Source organism: Peromyscus californicus, unplaced genomic scaffold (genome assembly GCF_007827085.1).
Source record: "Peromyscus californicus insignis strain IS unplaced genomic scaffold, ASM782708v3 Scaffold_13__1_contigs__length_99412109, whole genome shotgun sequence".
NCBI classification, from domain to species: Eukaryota; Metazoa; Chordata; class Mammalia; order Rodentia; family Cricetidae; genus Peromyscus; species Peromyscus californicus.
Window position 1 is genome coordinate 85079298 of NW_026294424.1, and position 21299 is coordinate 85100596.

At 48.1% G+C, this 21299-nt stretch overlaps 1 protein-coding gene across 1 annotated transcript in view; it reads right to left on the minus strand.

The window, feature by feature from the left end:
• Nucleotides 1-2247: 2247 nt before the first annotated feature.
• The window catches only part of Sdad1 (SDA1 domain containing 1), a 30408-nt gene continuing 11356 nt past the window's right edge, over nt 2248-21299 (minus strand). The window contains exons 10-22 of the mRNA XM_052735374.1: nt 20523-20592; nt 19549-19652; nt 17755-17812; nt 16032-16090; nt 14110-14186; nt 13374-13471; nt 13190-13266; nt 12485-12611; nt 11749-11852; nt 11420-11610; nt 11092-11176; nt 9374-9535; nt 2248-5241 (exon numbers count right to left, since the gene is read on the minus strand). Coding sequence (XP_052591334.1) covers nt 5194-5241; nt 9374-9535; nt 11092-11176; nt 11420-11610; nt 11749-11852; nt 12485-12611; nt 13190-13266; nt 13374-13471; nt 14110-14186; nt 16032-16090; nt 17755-17812; nt 19549-19652; nt 20523-20592 — 1260 coding nt within the window. The 3' untranslated portion in view covers nt 2248-5193. The remainder of the gene's footprint in view (nt 5242-9373; nt 9536-11091; nt 11177-11419; nt 11611-11748; nt 11853-12484; nt 12612-13189; nt 13267-13373; nt 13472-14109; nt 14187-16031; nt 16091-17754; nt 17813-19548; nt 19653-20522; nt 20593-21299) is intronic.

Genomic DNA, 21299 nt, shown 5'->3' on the forward strand with positions numbered 1-21299 from the left:
CTTTCTCGAAGACTTGCGGTGTGCACTAGTACCTATACATGCAGAACCCCGGTGATTCTGCTGTGGAGACAGGGCCATGCTACCTGGAGCTTGTTTCATAGACCAAGCGGGCTTTGGATTTGCAGCAGCATGCTCCAGAGCCTCTGCCTTCCATCACCGGGATCGCTAGGTGCCAAGTGTGTTCCACCGTGGCTGGCAACCGACAGCATCTAAGAGTTCACTAAAATGCAGGCTCTAAGCTGGTCTACGTTTCCTGCGTAGGTGCTCACTGTGATGCGTTTGTAACACAAAGCGTAAGTGTTCTTAGTGCTGCAGCACTTTTTTGAGATGGGGTCTCGTGTACCCCCGTCAACCCTCAGGCTTGCTGTGAGGTGCTGGGATCACAGGCGTGCACAACCACCCGGCCTTATGTGGAACTGGGAACTGAAAGCAGGGGTTTGCATAGCTACACAAGCACTTGACTAACGGCGCCACATTACACACCCAGCCCTGGGATTTGTGCTTTAGTCTGTTATGACAACAGCATGAAATGGTTTGTTTTGTTTTCTGTGTTTTCTTACCAGCTACTAAGCCCCATTCCCCAAGGTTGGCTGCTAGCGCCTGTATGGTCTTAAAGGTAACAACTGGAGATTTGAGAACAAGTCTGTGCATGTGCAAGTAAGGACAATACGCTAAGGCTGTCGAAAGGATGCAAGAATTTGAACACATTCCAATTTCAGAGATTAATACAAAAAAGCCCAACATCGCCTTATATACATCAGATACTGCTTTAAAAACAGCTTAACCTCAGGTGGCGGTGGCACATACCTTGAATCCTAGCACTTGGGAAGCCCAGGCAGGAGGCTCATGAGCTTAGAGCACATGTGGTTCTGAGTTCAAGGCCAGCCTGGTCTACAAAGTGAGTTCCAGGACAGCCAGGGTTGCACAGAGAAACCCTGTCTCAAAAACTAAAAACTGAAAAAAAAACTCACCACAGCTTAACTTTTTTTCCCACAGTCCCAGGGATTATATCTCCTGTGTATGTTTGAGACAAGGTCTATGTAGCCCAGACTGGCCTTTAAACTCTCCATCCCCTCCACCTCAGCCTCATGAGTACCGGGATTACAGGGGAGCACACATCCAGCTTGTCCCATAGCTTAAAATAACACCGGCTAGGTTGTTGCTTTATGGCTGAATTGTGTTGGCCTGAGCGCCCCAGTCTCATCAGCTGGCAGTGGTGATCTGGGAGTTGAGAATCTGTAGGAGCTGGGGACTGGCCAGAATCGGGCTGATGTGGAATGGGGGTTTCAGGCTTGCTTTTCTTCTGCCTCCCGGTCCTTGGAAATGGGAAACCTCAGCCACACACAGGCACCAGGGAGCTGCCCACTGCCATGCCTCTCCCTCCACAAATGTATCCCTTCAAACTGGGAATCAAAATAAACTTCCTAAGTCACTTCTTGCTAGATATTTGGTAAGAACAAGGAGAAAGCAATCAATATTCCACCTTACTAATATTGCCTGCATTTTAGATGTTGGATCTATTCCTGTCATTTAATGTTATATTTTTATTCCCTGCAGTGAAACAACCACAAATGCATGTTTTCATGTAAAAGCACAAAGAAAAAACTGCAGCTCTTGCCATATTCTGGATCATTTTCTTTGACAAAAATCTCAAAGTGGGTTTGAGCTAAAGCTTATGATTTTTTTTTAGACTCTGTGCAAACTGGAAGTCATTTTCCCCCTGAAGAACCATGTTAATGGTACTTTAAAAACAGATTAATTTTTTATATATATGGGTGTTTTGTCTGCACATATGTGTGTGCATCATGTGCATGCCTGGTGCCCTCGAGTAGGGCATTGGATCCCCTGGAGTTACAGACAGCTGTAAGCCACCATGTGGGTGCTAGAAGTCGGACACAGACCATCTGCAAGACCAGCAGGTGCTCTAACCATTGAGCCACCTCTCTACCCTGCTAATGGCACTTTTGACAACACACTGTACTGCTGGCAGGACTCAGAGGGGTCCTAGAGGATGTTTCTAGACAGCAGGAAGCTGGGGAAAGAATGCGGAAGGGGAGACAGACATCTCTGGACACTTCCAATCACACCATCCTTGGGGTTTAAGGAGCATGTCCAGGCCTCAAGTGGAGCTGGGTGGGAGATTAACTGCTCCACATGCATGAGGGTCCTCAGTGTGGCCCAGCACAACCGGTGGGGGGTGGGGTGGGGGCTCCTCCTCCTAATTACAGAGAAATTTCACAAGAACAATTGATTCTCCACATACCTTTATTTCTCATCTCATTTTTTTTGTTTCTTACGCAATGACATAAATAAAAACACATACCATGAAAGCAGAAAGAAAACACATCTTATACATGATCCCAACACCAACTCCCCCTTGAATATTTGGCACATTTTCTGCATGTTTTCATAATCTCCCACATGTATACTGGATTATACTGCAAATACTTTTCATACTTTAACCACTAAAACCCGCAAGCAGACTGCAGGAGAAGACAGCACACAGGGCCATATACAAACAAAGTACATGCTATTTAACTGCAGCAGAAGCAGCTGCGTCCTCGGCTTCCATCGTTACAGAGGTGGAAACCAGGCGACCAGGAAAGGGGCTAGCCATCCCTGGAGCCCGGGCCTGACCTAGAGGTCCAGGTGCTGCCTGGAACTTTCTTCTTGTGGTCGAGATCTCTCTGCTCTTCTGTTTCACACGCCCTCCCCCAGACAGGGTTCGGCTGTCTTGCTATGTATCCAGACTGGCCTCAGACTCACAGCAACTTCCTGCCCTGCCTCATTCTCCCGAGTGCTGGGACTACAGGTATATGTCACCATGCCCGGTTAAACTTAAATCTCGGAAAATACACTCCAAAACCATGCAAGGAATTAATGAGAGGACACTACATGGAAGAGCATCGTTATCTATATACAGTTTAAAAAATACTCAGAACAATTAAATGTTTTAGTTAAACTAGAATTTCAATGTAATGCTCTATGTACATTATAAATTTTCAATGAATTAGAATATGGATAAAAACATTTGCATTAACTGTAACCTTTAAAAATTATGCCGACACCACACTGACTTAATCACAGGACTCAAGAACAAGTTTTCTACAGTGGTGCCCTGCCCACCATGGGCATCGGGATGCTGCGATAGAAGCCACATGTATGAGGGTATGGTGCGAAGACTCAGTGTGTTAGTCTACCGGAAGTGACTGATCCTGATGAAGCACAGCCGTCTCTGCACGGAAGACCATGTTTCCCTCAATGGACTCAAAGTTTCAACAAGACAAGTACTGTGTGTGCAGCCACAAGCACCTCCCAGTGCTTTACACACAGTGGACAGTCAACATGTATTTTAAACTAGCTGCCTAAACACTAGACTTGGTGGTTAAAATAAACACAGCAACTTTACTATCACAAGAAAAAAGAAGAAAACAACTAAAACCTAACCACCCAAACACAGCTTCCTGAGAGAGGTAGGTGGTGTAACACTTACAGACAGCCTTGGCAGGCAGGGTCAATCAGGTGTTCAAGCGACACTTGACCAGCACCAGGGATGTGGCACAGAGGAGGTGACTCTTTTCCGGGGCACTTCTTTACCAGTGAAATCTGCTAATGCCATAGAGGTAACGTGCCAGTGTTCTGGATTACCAAGGCCTCGGTATGACCCCTGGTAGTCCAGAAACTGGGCATGGCAGTGCGTGCCGAAATCCCAGGAGCTGGGGGTGGGACAGGAGGCGTTAACAAAGCCCAGAGCCCAGCCGCAGCTGGAGTCTCAGCTCATTTCAGAGCTGGTACCTAAGGAGACAGCCAACGCAGAACAGGGAAGACAAGCGGTTTCAGGTCCGACACGAGTCTGCACTGCACCCTTCCTCTGCAGCCGGGTGAGGCCGCCGGGCAATCCCGACAGTGACCCAGGGCACCACAGGGGAAGTGACAGGGATGAAGAAAACCAAGGGAGCACTTAGAAACTGAACAATGAAAAGGGGAAGGAAAGCCAACCGCAGAAGCTTCTACCAATTCCGAGGGGCGGAAATCTGACCTTTCCTCTAATCCAAACATGGAACGCTTTCTCTACAAGATTACCTAAGCCATCTGAGGCAAAAGGCATTACTATTTCTAAGTCCAGCAGTCTGCACACAGACCGTGTCCCACAAGGGACTCAAGCGTGACTGTTCACTGCATACACCCATCTGACATTAAAAACCGGTAAGCTTTGGTTGAAAACAGGCAAGCAATGGGCTGAGTTGAGAATGAAGGGACTGATCAAACCAATGTGAAGAGCAGGCACTCAGGACTGGCGAGAAGCTCAGCGGCAGAGAATCCATCTAGTGCTAATTACCAGGCCCTGGGGCTGATTCCTAGCACAGCAAAAACATCAACAAAACCCCAACAGGAACAGACAGCGGAGAACAGGCCACTCAAATGGAAAGAAAGCTCAAAGACGCCTGTGTTTCTGGTTGGAGTTTCACTATGCAGCCCAGGCTGCCCCTGAACTAGCTCAGTATGTCCCAAGCTGGTTCTAAACCCACGAGACTCCTGCCTTAGCTTTCCAAATGCTGGGATTATGGGTGTGTGCCACCGCACCCTGCAAGACATTTCAAAATCACTATTTAGACTTAAGGCGATTTGAAAAATGAGGTCTTAGCCAAAACTCTTTACAAAAAAAAAAAAGAAAAGTAGCGTCTGATTGTCTGCCCGTCTGTACAGCAGGAACCCGATCAGCGGGTAAGCCTATTTACAAGTAAGAACCTCTTACTCTTGTAACAATGTCCGGTTGAAGAGCATGTGTAACTCCCACCCCCGCAGTTAGTCCAGGAGCCCCAGCGACCCCAAGAGAATGGACCAACTGCCACGAGGGAACTACTGACAGCTCACTATAAACACCCTATATACATACACCTGCCCTCAGAGAGGGCTCTGGCTCACTCAGCTCTGTCCGCAGCAACAATCAGTAGGCACTTGGTATTGCTCTTTGAGTTCAAAATGAGGTTTTTAACGTCACTACTATTTACATACATTTCACATTCCCACCAGCCCCACCTCCAAATGAAAAATACCAAATTCCTACAAATGTTACTGTGGTTTCCAAAATATAGCGTTTCTTGGCCTTTTAATGTAAACAAATATTTTCTAATTTTCAGCATGTTGATACACACTTAGCATTTAGTAGGAAATGGATAACTTGCTCGTAGGTTACTTCATTCTTTTCCTCTTTTTCAGAAGTGCATCTCGCAGTGCTAGCTGTAAGAGGAGAGAAAGAAAACACCAACAGTGAGAACTTGTTACACCAACTAGGTCATAAATTTACCAGACAAGAACCACTAGGTAACAGCCATCCTAAAACATCACATAGTGAAATACTTCCTAAAGGATCCAGTCCAGGTCAGCAAGATAGGGTAGAGGCAATTGCTGCCCAGCCAGTAAGATAACCTTACCATACGTCACCACTGTAACTTCTTTTCAATGGCTCGGACTTGAAGACATTAACATTAGGAATCAAAACTCTGGGTATTAGGCTCAAGACAAATATTTCTTCCTAGTTAATTCAGGCTCTTAATAGAAAAGATTTTACTTTATTTATTATTATTACTTGTGTATGTATATGAGAGGGGGAATGTAGCAGACTTTCTTTTGGGTCACCACCCAGCTCCCAAATCATGACACGAGACTTCTTATTAGTTATGAACACTCGGCCTTATCTTAGGCTTATCCCACTAGCTCTTATAACTTAGCCTGCTTCTCTTCACCTGTGTTTTGCCTCAGGGCTTTTTACCTCTCTCTCCACTGCTTCTGGCCCCGGGCGTGCCCGTCTCTTTCCCCCTTGTTCTCTCCCTCTTCTCTCTCTCTCCCCCCACCCTCTCTCTCTCTTAGATTCCTCCTACTTATTCTTTCTGCCCGCCAGCTGCGCCTATCCTTCTCCTGCCTAGCTATTGGCTGCTCGGCTTTTTATTACACCAATCAACTGACTTAGGCAGGTAAGGTGAAACAGCAACACATCTTTACATAATTAAATGCAGCAGAAACAAATGTATCGAACCTTCACATAGTTAAAGTAATACTCTGTAACACAAACAAATGTAACACATCTTTACATCATTAACAAAGGCAGCAGAAACAAATGTAACATACTTACATTATAGCTAAAGTAATACTCTGTAACACAAACAAATGTAACACATCTTTACATCACTAACAAAGGCAGCAGAAACAAATGCAACATGCTTTCACATAGTTAAAGAAATACAACATAACAAATGTAACACATCTTTGCCTAGTTAAACATGTATTCCACAACAGGGGAGGGGAAACATGCATGTATCATGGTACCCTGTGGAGGTCAGAGGGCATCTCTGTGGAACTGACCCCCTTTCTGCACTTCATGGGTTCCTGGACTTTACCTGCTGAGCCATCTCATCAACCCAGGCTCTACATTTTTTAATATCTTTAATCACTTTGTATCAGAAATACATCAGGTGAAATGAAATGTGTGTATTCTAGGTGGATGTGACTCTTTCTTCTAGCCATGGGAAATGGAGGCTCCTGTGATGATGATAAATGGGGTAGAATTTGAAGGCAGAGTTTATGGTCCAGAAAAAAAGACCAAAACCAACGTCTGCAGTGACCTCATGTTTCCTACAAAAACAGCATCACCTGACTTCAGGGATGGCACCCAGCACTTCTCTGCTCTACTAAGCACTTAGAGGTACAGATGTCCAGTCAAGATTTCTAAGCCTTCCCAGATAACCGGAATACAAAAGGCTATTAAGAACAAGCCTAAGTTTTACGTAGTAAAAGGTAAGCAAGGCACACATCTTCAGTGTGTGATGAGCAATTCTCCATTAATTCCCAAACACTACTCTTTGTCCCAAACACTACTCTTTGTCCCATACACTTGACAAAATTCTGGCCTTTTACTTTAATAAGACACGTGTTAACTTGTTTTGCCAGTATAGTGACTTACACCTTCAGCACCTGGCAGGCTGAGTCAGAAAGACTGAATTCCAGGCCAGTCTGGGCTCATACTCATTTGACACCCTGTCTCAAAAGTATAAAAGCCATTCTAGGGTAGACATCGCCTGGCTCTACATCTAAAGTTTACAGTCTCCATGCCTTCAGCTTCCTGCTGGACCTTCCAATCTCTCTGTAGGCAGGTGGAGTCGTTAGGGCATTAAAGAAGAAAAGGAAGAATCTCAGCCGGCTTGGCTAAGGCTACCACTCTCCAGGGTCTTGTTGGCTGTTTGTGTTTACACTTCATTCACAGGACCTGCTCCTGTGAACTCGGAAGCCCTGAATAGTTAAGCCGCAGGCCAAGCCCTGTCTCGGCACCTGCTGGCCACTTCCATCCACACAACTACTCCCACATCCCCTCAGCTCCTTCCCCTTCAAATGCCATTAGCTCAAAGAAGACATGTCTCCAGCCCCATCTCCCCCTTTGGGCTCCACAGCAAGGCTTCTAGATTCTGTTTAGGACAGTGAAATACTGATAAGGGGTTAACTGTGCTGCTCATTTCTAGAGGGTGCCCAGGGTCACAGGAAGTTTCAGGGACTCTCTGGCTACTGAGCACTTGACAGGAGGTGCGTGCATGCTTCAGTATTGCCTACACTCCAGCAGGAAAGAAATAATTAGAACAAAGAGTTACTTGTTCAAACTGGGTGTGCTGTGTAAAACAGGACCCTGGATTTCAATTACTTAACACAAATATAAAATATCTCAATAACTCCTATATTGATTAGGTGTTAGAATTACTTCCATCTATTAGGTAAAACAAGGCATACTACAAAATTAATTTCATCTTCTTAAAAATAGTATTTGATGCTTTTTTGTTTTGTTTTGTTTTCTGAGACAGGGTTTCTCTTTGTAGCCCTGGTTGTCCTGGAACTTACTCTGTAGACCAGGCAGGCCTCGAACCGCCTCCCTCTGCCTCCCAAGTGCTGGGATTAAAGGCGTGTACCACCACCGCCCAGCTTATTTGACGCATCTTATGCTCACTTTAAACAGTGACATCTCAGTGTAGCTGAGACAATATGAAAACCAGGATCAAGAGCTATGTTTTATAAGGAGTAAACCCTGAAGAAACTGCACGCAGGGAAATGTGCAGGAACGCTGGTTCACTTGTCAGTTCAAGGAGCAGGACAGCTGCAGGACGAAGAAACATCTGTAACCAACAGCTGTGAGTGTGTCCAGTGAACTCTTTGTTCAGTCTTAACACTTCTCTAATCTGTGAGGGAAACGTTTACTAAAGCACTGATAAGGGTCAAAGGCCAGCTTCTCTATGATGCTAAAAACCAGCGTTCTACAGAACAGGAAGTGGGGGAGTGATGCCCGAAGCTAAATTAATCCACGGCAGAAGCAAGGCTGCCAACAGGTGGCTGCCATTTCCTCAACCCTACAAGTTTGGAAGGCTCTGAAGGACAGAACTTAAGTCAGTCCAACTCTGGCAGAATGCAGAGCCTTTATTTAGACATGTCATCACTTTATTATCTACACGTGTTAAACACAGACTACAAGTGAAGGAATAAAACAGACAGGTAGTGTTAGGTGGTGGCACCCACGCAGTCAGAGCTGCCCACAGGGCTGGCCACTGCGCTCAGTCTTGGCAGGTTGTCGCTGGCTAGCTACCAGGAAAGTTGGTTCAGAGACTGTGTAGCCTGGAACTGACTCTCTACCGTGGCTTCAGAATGACACGTGGTAAGCTCTAGGACGCTCCCAGAAGAGGAAAACACAACATCAGATGTTTACTACAGTGCAGCACTGAGATGAGTGGGCCACCCAAGCGGCATGACTGGGTCATGCATGGAAGCACACGCCCGCATGCATGGCAGCACACGCATGCATGCATGAGCAAAGCAGCACTTAAGATGGCCGAATCAAGTGAATCTCTGAGGAAAGCCAGCCTGGGTGAGTTCAAGCCATTATAAAGCACACAGTAAGACCCTGTCTTAAAACAGGCAAGCAAACCAGTGAAGCTACAATGGATGGAAATCCCGAAGGCTGGTCAACACGATGCTTCCTGTGAAAGGGCACACAGACATCACAACACAGCGGAACTGTGTGCTGAGCACGGCTTTCCCACGCACAACATGGATCAATTTCAATTCACCTCACAGGGTGGGGACTACTTTAGCATGGGAATGAACGTCAGAGGGGACCCAGCTTGCTTCTCTTACTTACAGAGATCCAGGGTCACCCACAGGTCACATGGTGACCCTTATCAACTCAGGTTTGAGACTTTTCCACCCTGACGGCTCCCGACCTCAGAGCGTTCCCTTGAACCCCAAAGCACACTCAGCATGTGGTACTCAGAAGGCACCCCTCCTGTCAAACAAACAGCTGTGTTGTGTTGTTAGCACTCAGGCTCCACACTGAACCCACCTGCTTCTCCCGAAAGGAGCGCTTGGTTTTTGACCGGACATTCTGGCTATATCGCATCATCATAAAGTTCTTCTGTTTTTTCTTCTCTTTATTTGTGGAACTGGAAAATGGATTTATTTTGGTTTTCTTCCTCACAAATTCTTTTCGGTCTGTCCTTCCCGCCTATTAGCACAAAGCAATTATGATTAGTACTTTAAGAACGACACCTTGGGCATTACCTAATCTCTCTGTTGGATGTCAACCCCAAGACAGGGACCAAGTACAGCTCTTGTTCTCTAGGACTCACTCCAGCAGAGACGAGCTTGAGCTCAGTGAAAGGAAACCCATTCAGCCCGATTCCCAGAGCTGAGCTGGTGCTGGATGGTGGGGAAGGGGAAGATGTCAGTGTGTGGAAGAGCAGAGGAGAAAGCACATGGGTTCGAATTGTCTCCAGGACTCTCCGTTCCCACAGAATGAAAGGTGAGGAGGAGCTACTGTCAAGGTACAGAAGGCAGCTCAGTCGCGGTCACTGCACAAACATGAGCAGCAGGAGCAGCAGGAGCAGCAGGAGCAGCAGGAGGAGCAGGAAGAACAGGAGCAGCAGGAGCAGCAGGAGCAGCAGGAAGAACAGGAGCAGCAGGAGGAGCAGGAGGAGCAGGAGGAGCAGGAGGAGCAGGAGGAGGAGCAGGAGCAGCAGGAGCAGCAGGAGCAGCAGGAGGAGCAGGAGGAGCAGCAGGAGGAGCAGGAGCAGCAGGAGCAGCAGGAGCAGCAGGAGCAGCAGGAGGAGCAGGAGGAGCAGGAGCAGCAGGAGCAGCAGGAGCAGCAGGAGCAGCAGGAGGAGCAGGAGCAGCAGGAGCAGCAGGAGGAGCAGGAGGAGCAGGAGGAGCAGCAGGAGGAGCAGGAGCAGCAGGAGCAGCAGGAGCAGCAGGAGCAGCAGGAGCAGCAGGAGCCAGAACGACTCCACCTGTGAGCACGTTTCTCTACTGCTTTAATAACTGTACTAAGCGTTCTGACAACAGGAGCACAGAATACTCATTTCTACCCTCCACATTTTGTTTTGGGTGGTAGTTACATGGTTACATACAGTTGTCAAAACTCATCTAATAGCCATGGGTAGTGGGGATATTTTTAATCCCAGCACACACAGGCTGATCTGAGTTCAATACCAGCCTGGTCTACATGGAGAGTTCTAGAACAGTCACATACAGAGACCCTGTCTCAAAACAACAGAAAGTAAGCACACCAAAAACAAAACAGAAAAATCTCTCATCTAATGAGGGCTGGGATGTCGCTCAGTTGGTGGAATGCTTGCTTAGCAGGCACAGGCTCTGGGTCCTTTCCCCAGCACTGAATAAACCAAGCGTGGCCCCACACGTCTGTAAATCACCTGGGAATAGAGGCAGGAGGGTCAGGTCATCCTCAACTAAAGCTTTAGGCCAGTCTGAATTGTGGGTTATGTAAGATCTCGCCTGCCTTAAAACAAATCACCTAATCTAACACCTAATAACGGTACATTTTGTTCTATGTTAATTATACCTTTAAAGGATATGGAGAGAGAGAGGGGGGAGGGGAGGGAAGAAGGGAGGGAGAGGGAGAGAGAGAGACAGGGAGGAGAGAGGAAGAGGAGGGAGGAGGAGGGAGAGAGGGAAAGAGCACTCACCAGGGAGTTTATACCCCCCACACTGGGGGATTACGGTTCATTTTATTCCCTTTCTGTTTACAAAAACTGCCCCACTCACCATGGCAGTTGCTAGTCTTGTTTCCTTGTCAGACTTGGGCTTCTTATGAAGGCGTTCAATGTCCCGAAGAGACAACAATTCACCCCTGTGGCGAGGGATAAAACAACACAAGGTGAGGGTGACCGTCCTTCCCTGATGCTCGCACTACCACCCAAGCCGACTGCAGATCTGGCACAGCATCCCCACCCAAGCCGACTGCAGATCTGGCACAGCACCCCCGCCCAAGCCCACTGCAGATCTGGACTGCACCCCTGCCCAAGCCGACTGCAGATCTGGCACAGCACCCCCGTCCAAGCCGACTGCAGATCTGGCAGGGTACCATCTTCACCTGGACTCCTCATCACTGTCGATTTCGACGTATTTCCTTTTCTGGGCTTTCCCAGGGGCAGCGTCCATTTCCTTCTTCATCTGGGCCATGCGGATTTTCTGGAAGTCATCTTGTGTTAAAACCCGACTCGTGCTGATGGCTGCAGCTTTGGCTTTCCGCTCCTCCATGGGCATGCTGTCCAGCTTCTTAGCCTTGAAAAGCATACAGCCAAAAGGATAAATGGCTACCAGCTTAAGGGACAGCTCAGTCACCGCAATTTTAACATGGCCCAGCAAAAATAGCACCTTGGCAAACAGAGAGATGCACTGTGACAGGACATGTGGACTTACAATCTCTTGCTGTTCTTCGTCGGAAGAGTGGTGCACATCAACCCATTCACCATCCTCCTCCTCCTCCTCCTCCTCCTCGCTGAGGCTGGCGCTTTCCCATCCATCTGGGTGAAAGAGAACTCACTGGTACCGCCTCTGGTTCAGCAGGCACAGCAAGCTGACATAAATCAGCAATGCTGAAGAGTAAGGTAATGAGCCTCAGATACCCCACTGACCAGCTGGGAGACATCTGCTGGCATATGCCACCACATCACTTCAGTGAATTTAAGGAGCGGAGACCTAGCGCTGACCAAGTATCTGTCAACAGCCAAACCTTGCAGTGACTTACCTACTTCTTACAGCTCAAAGAGGAACAGACTCTCGCCAGAAAACCAGCCTGTACTGAAGTCATGGAGAGAATGTCTGATTCAGACTCCCCCACTGTCCAGTGAACTGAGTGTTCCCCAAAGCTGTGCCTGGACACTAACTGGAGCCTGAAGCACGACTCTGACTACCTCACCAAACGAATTCACGAAGGAGGAGGACCAGGGATGGCCGCTGGCTATGAAAGAAGCTGCAGGCCGCTCCGTAAGAGGCAGCCAGGATACGTGAGTGTCATAGCTCTTGGTCAGGCACGCACACAACCACTCAAAAGCTCCCTGATCTTAGCTCCAGGGGCCAGATCTGAAGTGAGGCATGAGTGAGGACCCGGGTTCAATCCCCAGCAGAAGGCAAGGCAAAGGGAAGGCCAGCAAACCTTCATCATCCTCTGTATCCTCTTGTCTCTCAATCTCTAGAACCTCTGCTCCTGGAATGTAATCTTTAGCATCTAACTCTCCATATTCTTGTATTCTTGCTTCAATGGAGGCTTCAGTAGGTTTACCCTAAAAGAGAAAAGTATTTAAAAATAAGGTGCTTAGAGGATAGGAACATTCATTATGAAAGGCCCTCTAGGGTGAGAACTCTTAAAAAATGGAGGTGGGCAAATAATCGGAACAACTTGTGTACACCTCACATCAACAACATAACCCCCCAGGCAGAGGACAGTTCACTTCCTTCTCTCTGTCTTCTGAGCTAAACTGAGAAGCTGGCTTTTGCAAAGCATAACTGCCCTGCCTTCTCAAGTTTCCACAGCGCCATCTCTCTGTGCTACAAACGAGCTTCCCTCTCTGCTGGCTTGTGCATCGGGGGCTGACTGGTCCTGCAGACTCCACCTGCTGACAGCATCAAACACTGTCAAGTAGCAAGAGCCGACAGACAGCCGTCATCACAGAGCACATGTCGGCCACAAGGGCTGAGGACCAAGGAGTTCAATCAACTGCATCCTAAGCTTGAAGAACAGCACCACACACATCACGCACACTCCCCGTGGAAGAATCACTCATCTATCACGTGAACAGCAGGCACTGCCCTCACTTTCTGAGAACACAATCTTTAGACCACCCTGAGTGCCCTCACCTACCCGGAACTTCTTCTGCAGCATCTGAGGGTTCAGTGTCCGGAAGAGATGAATCAAAGTTCTGGCAGACATCATTACGTCTATAAATAAACACCACCTTTGATTAGAAATGTTGAGGCAGAGACTACAGTGAGGTAAAAGCGAGTCAGCTGTGCCCAATGGCCTACAGAGAATGACAGGAACTCACTCTTATCCTTGTGTGTCTTATACTGAGCCAGGTCCTGGAGAAGTTCTTCAGTCATGGCCAAAGGACATCGGGCCGTTATCTCCTTTATAGCATTGATTCTGGGAAAGGAAAAGTGAACTTAAAAGAGTAATTTTACGTTCAAAAATCAAAAGGACACAGGTCGGATTTTATAGGCTTAGGAGCCTAACCCTGCAGTGTGGCAGAGAAAGAGGGCAAGCAGCCTTACAGGCCGACATTCCCGCCAGCCACACCTGCTCTGCCAGTGTTAACCAGGGCCAGTGTTGTTAATCAGGGCAGGATTTGCCACTAGCTCTAAGGAGGAGGCATGAAGTCAGCTTGGTTAGTCAGCCACAGTTTGCAAGGGAGATGCAAAGGAACTATTTAGCGTATCACCAAATGTGGGGAGATTAGACAAGCCCTTGAGTTAACCAGAAGGGCTACAGAAGTTCTCTAGTCTCTCCTTAAAGTGACTCATTAACAAATCGCTTGTCCCAGCACAATTCATGGTGGGAGACAAAGAAACATGTAGGTTGTTGAAAGTCACTCACATAAGAGTAACCTGCAAAACATCACGTGGCTGACCAGCAAGACAAGCATTTTTATACGGTTCCCTCCAATAAGATGAAACCACAGAACCTCCTTGAGAAGACTGCTTTTCTAGAGGTCACACCTCCAGCTCTAACTGCCCATGCTGGTACACTAGAACACCTACCGTCCCCAGGCATGCTCTACGTACCCTACGGTCATGACTTCCCCAGAGTTCTTGTCAGTAACAAAATTGTTGGCCACCGTCATGAGCAATGACTGAATAATCTGGGTTGGAAACAGAAGAGGTGAGTCAGGTGAGGGGTCCCTGCTTCCTGAGCACAGCCGATCCTTCAGTGCAGAAGGAGCTTTCCACCCTCAGGATGGGAGCTGAGAATGAGAACTAAGGAGTGAGGGAGAAAACATCTGCCTCCAGGTCAGAATTCAGAATTCTGCGTTACCGTTAAGGCAAAGGTTACCAGTGTTGGGCAATGTCCTTTAACATTGTTCTTTTTTAAACTTTTAAAATTTCAGTGTGTGTGTGTGTGTGTGTGTGTGTGTGTGTGTGTGTGTGTGTGTGTGTGTATGTGTGTGCACACCAGTGAGTGCACACCAGGGCATGTGTGCAGAGGTCAAAGGACAACTTACAAGAGTCAGCTCTCATCTCATACCTCACCGAAGCAGGTCTCCGGTTTCTACTGACTGCACACTCCAGGCTAGCTTTACTCTTGGGGGAGATTTTCCTATTCTACAGCCTGTCTCTTGGAAGGAGTGGCAGGATCACAGATGTGCACAACTGCATCTAGTTTTAAGTGAGTTCTGGGCATTGAAGTCATGTTGTCGTGGTTACCCATTGAGTCATATGACTGGCTTAGAACACAGTTCTCCTTTTTTTACAGGTAACATGTGTCATCACGCCACTGTTATCCACGGGCCATTGCCTTGCTACCCTTCGTTCTGAAGTACCCTCCCGTCTCACCCCTGCTCCCTCCCTTCTCTAATAGTCATGCTTGTGCCTTCTTTGTAAAGATTTTTGTTTTTTACTTTTGTGTGTGTGCCATGTATTCTAGTGGCCTCGGAGGCTAGAAGAGGGCACCAGACCAGCTGGAGCTAGTTAGAGGAGGTTTGTGAGTGTCTGACTTGGGTTCGAGGCCCCAAGCTTGGGTCTCTGAAGAGCGGCCAGTGCTCTAACCACTGAACCATCTCTCCAGCCCCCACTTCTGCTTTCTTTGGTGTTGCTTTTCCAGAAACAGGGTTTCTCTATTAATAGCCCTGGCTGTCCTGGAACTCACTTTGTAGACCAGGCTGGACTCGAACTCATAGAGCTGTTTGCCCTTACCTCCCAAGTGCTGGTGCCCGGCTACTTCTGCTTTCTTACTGTCCATTCCATTGTTTTCAACAATGACAAAATCAAAACAAAACTTTGCTTTGACACAGGCTAATTCAGTGTTCTTTGAATCAAAGAATTACCAGCTTTAAACGATAACACCATGGCCTTATAAATACCCTTGGACCTTCCTAGTCATAGAACTTGGTAGTTAAAGTCGGAATCCTCAGCTCGTTCCCTTCTGTGAACTGTACAGCTAAGGTCTACTGCGTCTCCTTAGGAGTTAGGTCTCCTCCGTCCCTGTAAAGGGGACAGGAGAGACAGCAATTCTGGGAAGAAACCTAACATGTCCAGTGGCAGCAGCACTGCACACACTGGATCTAGGAGGCAGCACCACACACACTGGATCCAGGGGGCAGCACCGCACACACTGGATCGGGGGGGCAGTACTGCACACACTGGATCCGGGCAGCAGCACCGCACACTGGATCCAGAGGGAGCACTGCACACACTGGATCGGGGGGGGGGGCAGCACCGCACACACTGGATCCGGGGGTCAGTACTGCACACACTGAATCCGGGGGGCATCACTGCACACACTGGATCTGGGAGGGAGCACTGCACACACTGGATCCGGGGGAGGGCAGCACTGCACACACTGGATCCGGGCGGCAGCACTGCACACACTGGATCGGGGGAGGGCAGCACTGCACACACTGGATTGGGGGGGCAGCACTGCACACACTGGATCCGGGTGGCAGCACTGCACTGCATGCACCCATCTGGAGGTTAGGGCAAGTTCTCACCTCTGGCGGCACCAGGTGATGAGAGGCTTGTGCAGCGAACAGCAGGATCTTTGTGACTTCTGAAAGCACCAGAGATGAGAAAGGACACACGTTATCATCTGCCTCCAAGGACTACAGCGACACTGCAAGCAATCTCAGTAATCACAGGACTGTCACTTCACCTACTCTACCTGAACACCAGCCCCTACCTATCTGAGGGCTCACCTCTTGGCTCCTTCAGGTTCTGTGTTCAACTCTACCTCACCAAACGGCCCTCTGTGATCATATAGTCTAAGAGAGCATCTGCTCCCATACTCACTACTGTCCTTACTCTGCTTTTCTCTTCAATTTCCCTGACCTGGGTAGTATACACAGCGCTGCCTAGACTTCTTTCTATAACAAGTTCAGTGAGAGTAAGGACTCTGCTTTACGGTCACCATGAACCTCACAGATGTACTGCTCTCCTTGGCCTTCTGTGCAGGCACAGAAACCACCAAGAAGGCTGTGTGGTACCTCACACCTAGAGTCCTAGCACTTAGGAGTGGCAGCAGAGACAGCAGGACCCCGAGACTGGGGCCAGCTGGGGCTACACACCAAATGTGGTCTCAAGCCCCAAACTAAATAAGTCACAAAATGAACATCTATTGGACAAACACAAATGTACATATATGAACATACTCTCTTCCAAGAGGCTGCATGGTGTAGGTAAAGAACAAGGCCTTTGGACCGGGCAAGTGACTCACGCCTCTAAGGGCAGCATGAGAGGCCATGCAGGAGGCCTGCTGAAGTTCCTCCCAGCCCGGGCAAAAACCAACAAGCCCCAAACTGGGTGCAGTGGTGCATGCCAGAGGCAGAAGGAGCGCTGTGAATTCAAGGCCAGCCTGGTGCACACAGGGAGTTCCAGGCAAGGCCAGCATGCATAGTGAGTTTCTCAAAAATATAAAAACAAACCGAACAAAAAGCCATCACCAACCAAAATCAAAAGGAGGAGGGAGGCCTCTGGGAAAGAAGCAAATGCTGACTTGTCATTCACTTGAATGATCGTGGTCCCTTCCTGTCCTTCAAAGAGGTCATTTAACAGCAGTTTCACCTGGTGATGTACAGAAAGCACTTAGCACAGTGCAGGGCTCACGTCAGATGTTCAGATGGTCACTTCCTTCCTGTTTGGGCAAACGACAACCATCTTTCCCTGCTTCTGTGTCCCTGCTAACTGAGAAGGCACACAAGGCCACGGAGAACAGTAACATAAAGTCCTGTTACGACAAAGCTACAGTCAAAGGTGAAAACTAGATTTTTCTGTAATTTATTTTTTATGTGTATGGATGCTTCGCATGCATGTGTGTATGTGCACTGCATGCATGCCTGGTGCCTGTGGAGGTCAGAAGAGGGAGTTATGGATGGTTGTAAGCCACCGTGTGGGTGCTGGGAAGTGAGCCCAGGTCCTCTGCAAGAGCAGTACAATGCTCCTAACTGCTGAGCTATCGCTCCAGCCCCCAAACTAGAAGTTTTGACAGGAGAATTTATATTACAAAAAGACTTGCAAGCAAGAATTTATCTTTTTTATTTTGTTTAATTTAAAAAATAGGCGTGGGGGGGGGGTTGGGGCTGACCTGAAGTCCTGATCCCCCTGCCTCAGCCTTCCATCTTCCTTTCTCTACATAAAACACACATGACTCCATCTGTCTTACTGACACTACAACAACAGACCAGCACTTGTTAGGTAGCAGACACACGGGCAGGTTACCTCTCTGGTGGGGCTGCAGAAACCTTTGCACAAAAGGGTAGAAGTTGAAGAGGAAAAGCTGTGGAGAGAAGAATGCACCAACTTGAATATTTACGAGACCGAAGCATGAATTTCATTTCCCATCAAGTAATGCCATCATCAAGACAAATGCACTTGCAATCGTTTTGACTCGCTCTTGTCTCAGGAAGCAATCTCATCACAGGCTAATTCAATATGCTGCAGAAAGCCAGGGAAAGCTTTTCTCCCCAACACTCCCCTACTATCTCACCATTCGAGAGAGAAAGAGAAGAAGAACGTAGGGAAAGGCAAACAAAACCCAACACTCTTCTAGTGTTGACCTTGGCCTGGCTGCAGAGATCCAACTTGGTGTTCACAGAAGAGGAGGGACCAGGACCAGCACTGGTCCTAAAGCCGCCGGGACAGAACAGGCAAATCTGAGAGGCCCTAGTGTTCTCAGACTGCCACAAATGGACAGTCCTGACTCTACTGTCTTCTAGTCCCACCACACTGGAGGAAGGACTCGGCACTCGGTGTTTTTAACCAAGGAAAGCAACATGTTGAACAATCTCAGAGCAGAAGCAGTCATGATAACCCTGTCAGAAAACTGGGCTGGATGCTGGGCAGTGGTGGCGCACGCCTTTAATCCCAGCACTCGGAAGGCAGAGGCAGGAGGATCTCTGTGAGTTTGAGGCCAGCCTGGGCTACAGAGTGAGTTCCAGGACAGGCGCAAAGCTACACAGGGAAACCCTGTCTCGAAAAACCAAAAAAAAAAAAAAGAAAAGAAAGAAAGAAAAGAAAACTGGGCTGGAGAGATGGCTCAGCCATTAAGAGCACTGGCTGCTCTTCCAGAGGACCACGTGTTCCCAGCACCCATATGATGACTGACAAGCATCTGTAACTCCAGTCCTAGAGGGTTCAATGCTCTCTTCTGGTTTCCATGGGCACTGAACACATGCATTGCACACACACACACACACACACACACACACAACCCCCATATACAGAAGAGAAAATAAAGCAGCCAAGAGAACAATGTCAAGGATTACTTCTTTGTGGTCTAAATTTTGTTAATCCTATTCTCAAGGCAGCTCTTCGGAAAGTATCCACACGTCCACCACACACACACACACACACACACACACACACACACACACACACACACACACACACACACACACACACACACACACACCCACACACACACACACACACACACACACTCACACCCACACACACACACACACACGTCCACCACACACACACACACACACACACACACACACACACACAGACACACACACACACAGACACACACACATACCCACACACACACGCACACACACACACCCACACACACACACACCCCACCACCAGGCAGCCCTTGCAATCTAACTCAATACAAAAGAAACACCCAGAGATCCCATCTTTGCAAATACACAACACCTACCAGAGACACCCGGAAGTTCATGCCAGGAAGGGCTAGGCACACTGAAAGGTAGCCAGAATCAAGAGAAGCATGTAGTTTATTCTGGCTCAGGAACACTTATGTGAAGGTATGAAGAACAGAGCACGTAACGGTTACACGTGAACTGAGTGTAGATTAGCGCTCACACGCACTGGAAAGGAAGCAGTGTAAATAAAAGCAGCTGCTTTCAGACAGAAAGGCAGATTTCCTGCTGATTCCAGCTGTGCAGCGGCTTGGGGATGAAAACCGGAACACCGCTCGACATAACTGCTTGCCTTTCCTGAGCCCACCCAACTCCTAACAGCCGAGAGAAGGAGCAAGTCGCGCACCTCGTGAATCCCCACCAGTCTGGAGATGAGGTTCATGAGCATCATCTTCACCTCAAACCTCTCCTTACAGCTCTCGAGCTGCTTCAGAAGCTTTTCTGCAAAGTCTGGAGGGAAGGAATCAGAGGAACTGTGGGTTCGCGGCTGCAGACAGCATGTAACAGGCACAGGAAAGGGCATGAGGCGTTACATCAGTGGAAAGATCAAATACGGCACCCCAAATTCATCTCAAGGACTCTTACCCTGGCACTCACTGTGTAGATCAGGCTGGCCTGCAGAACTGAGAGATCTGCCTGCCTCTGCCTCCTGAGTGCTGTGCCAACACTCAAGGAGATTTTTAACTTTTTTTTAGAGAATATTTATTAATTTTTATTTATGTGTATGCTTGTACGTGCATGTGTGCAGATGCCCAGAGGCCAGAAGAAGGTGTTAGACCCCTTAAAGCCAGGCCGGCATCGTGAGCCACCTGATGTGGGAGCCAGGAAGCTGGGTCCTCTGCAAGAGCAGCCAGTGCTCTTAGCTGATAGGGCAACTCTCCAGAGCTCTGGGTTCCTAAGATACATTTTTAAATCGTTTCTTCTTTGAGGTTATAATTTTGCCCCTCCCTTTCCTCTTTTCAAACCCTCCCACACACCTTTCCCAGCCTTTTTTTCATTAATTATTGTTACATGCATATGTGTATACTTGGATATACTACATATTCCTAATACAGATTCCTGAGGTGGTGTGCATCAACCTCTACAGTGACTCGGACACAGTTTGCTTCTGAGAGTGTGGTCTGCAGACTGCCAACAGCAAATCTACGCAGACTTTCTTGGAAGTGCAGACTCCAAAGCCATGCCCACGCCCTAATGAATCAGAATCTGCACTTTACCCAGTTCCTAGGTGATTCAATTAAGAAAGACTGGTCTAAAACAGGAGTAAGAAAACAGAAGTGATAAGGCCAACAAGGAACTCAGAAGTAGTAATTATGGTACCTTGGGGATCGTGAATCAGGTGAATAGCTGAAAAGTTAAACACTTCTGGTTTCTTCTTCTTCTTTTGTTTCTGAAAGAGAAGGGAAACCCATTCAAATCCCCTTGGCTCTGAATTCCTGTAACATGCCTTATTAGTCAAACTGTGTGCCTGTGCCCTGAAAGCCATTAGCCAGTCCTCAGACTGTCCTAAAGGCCACTGGCCAGTCCTAGACTGTGTGCTGTGTGCCCTGAAGGCCACTGGCCAGTCCCAGACTGTGTGTTGTGTGCCCTGAAGGCCACTGGCCAGTCCTAGACTGTGTGCTGTGTGCCCTGAAGGCCATTGGCCAGTCCTAGACTGTGTGCTGTGTGCCCTGAAGGCCATTGGCCAGTCCCAGACTGTGTGCTGTGTGCCCAACAAGGGAAGACGTCAGTGCTCCACCACTCTGCTGGTTTCTTACTGAACCTGGACTTGCTGTGTTCTAGTAAGGCTGGCTGGTTACCAATTTCCAGGGACCCACCCGTCTCCTCTCCCATCAGAGCTAGGGTTACAGATGTGGGCAACCACACCTGACTTGTGATAGATATCTGAACTCAGGTGGTCAAGCTTGCACAGCAGAGTTCTCACCCACTGAGCCATTTCCCTGCCCCCATTATACGAGCTTAAAAGAAAAAAAAAAACCCTTGTCCTAAAAAAAATCTCTTTTCATTTGAAAGAACTAAAGTTGGTTTTTGCCTTTTAAAATGAAGCTTTGAGGACCCAGGTATGGTGGTGCATGCCTTTAATCCGAGCATTTGGAA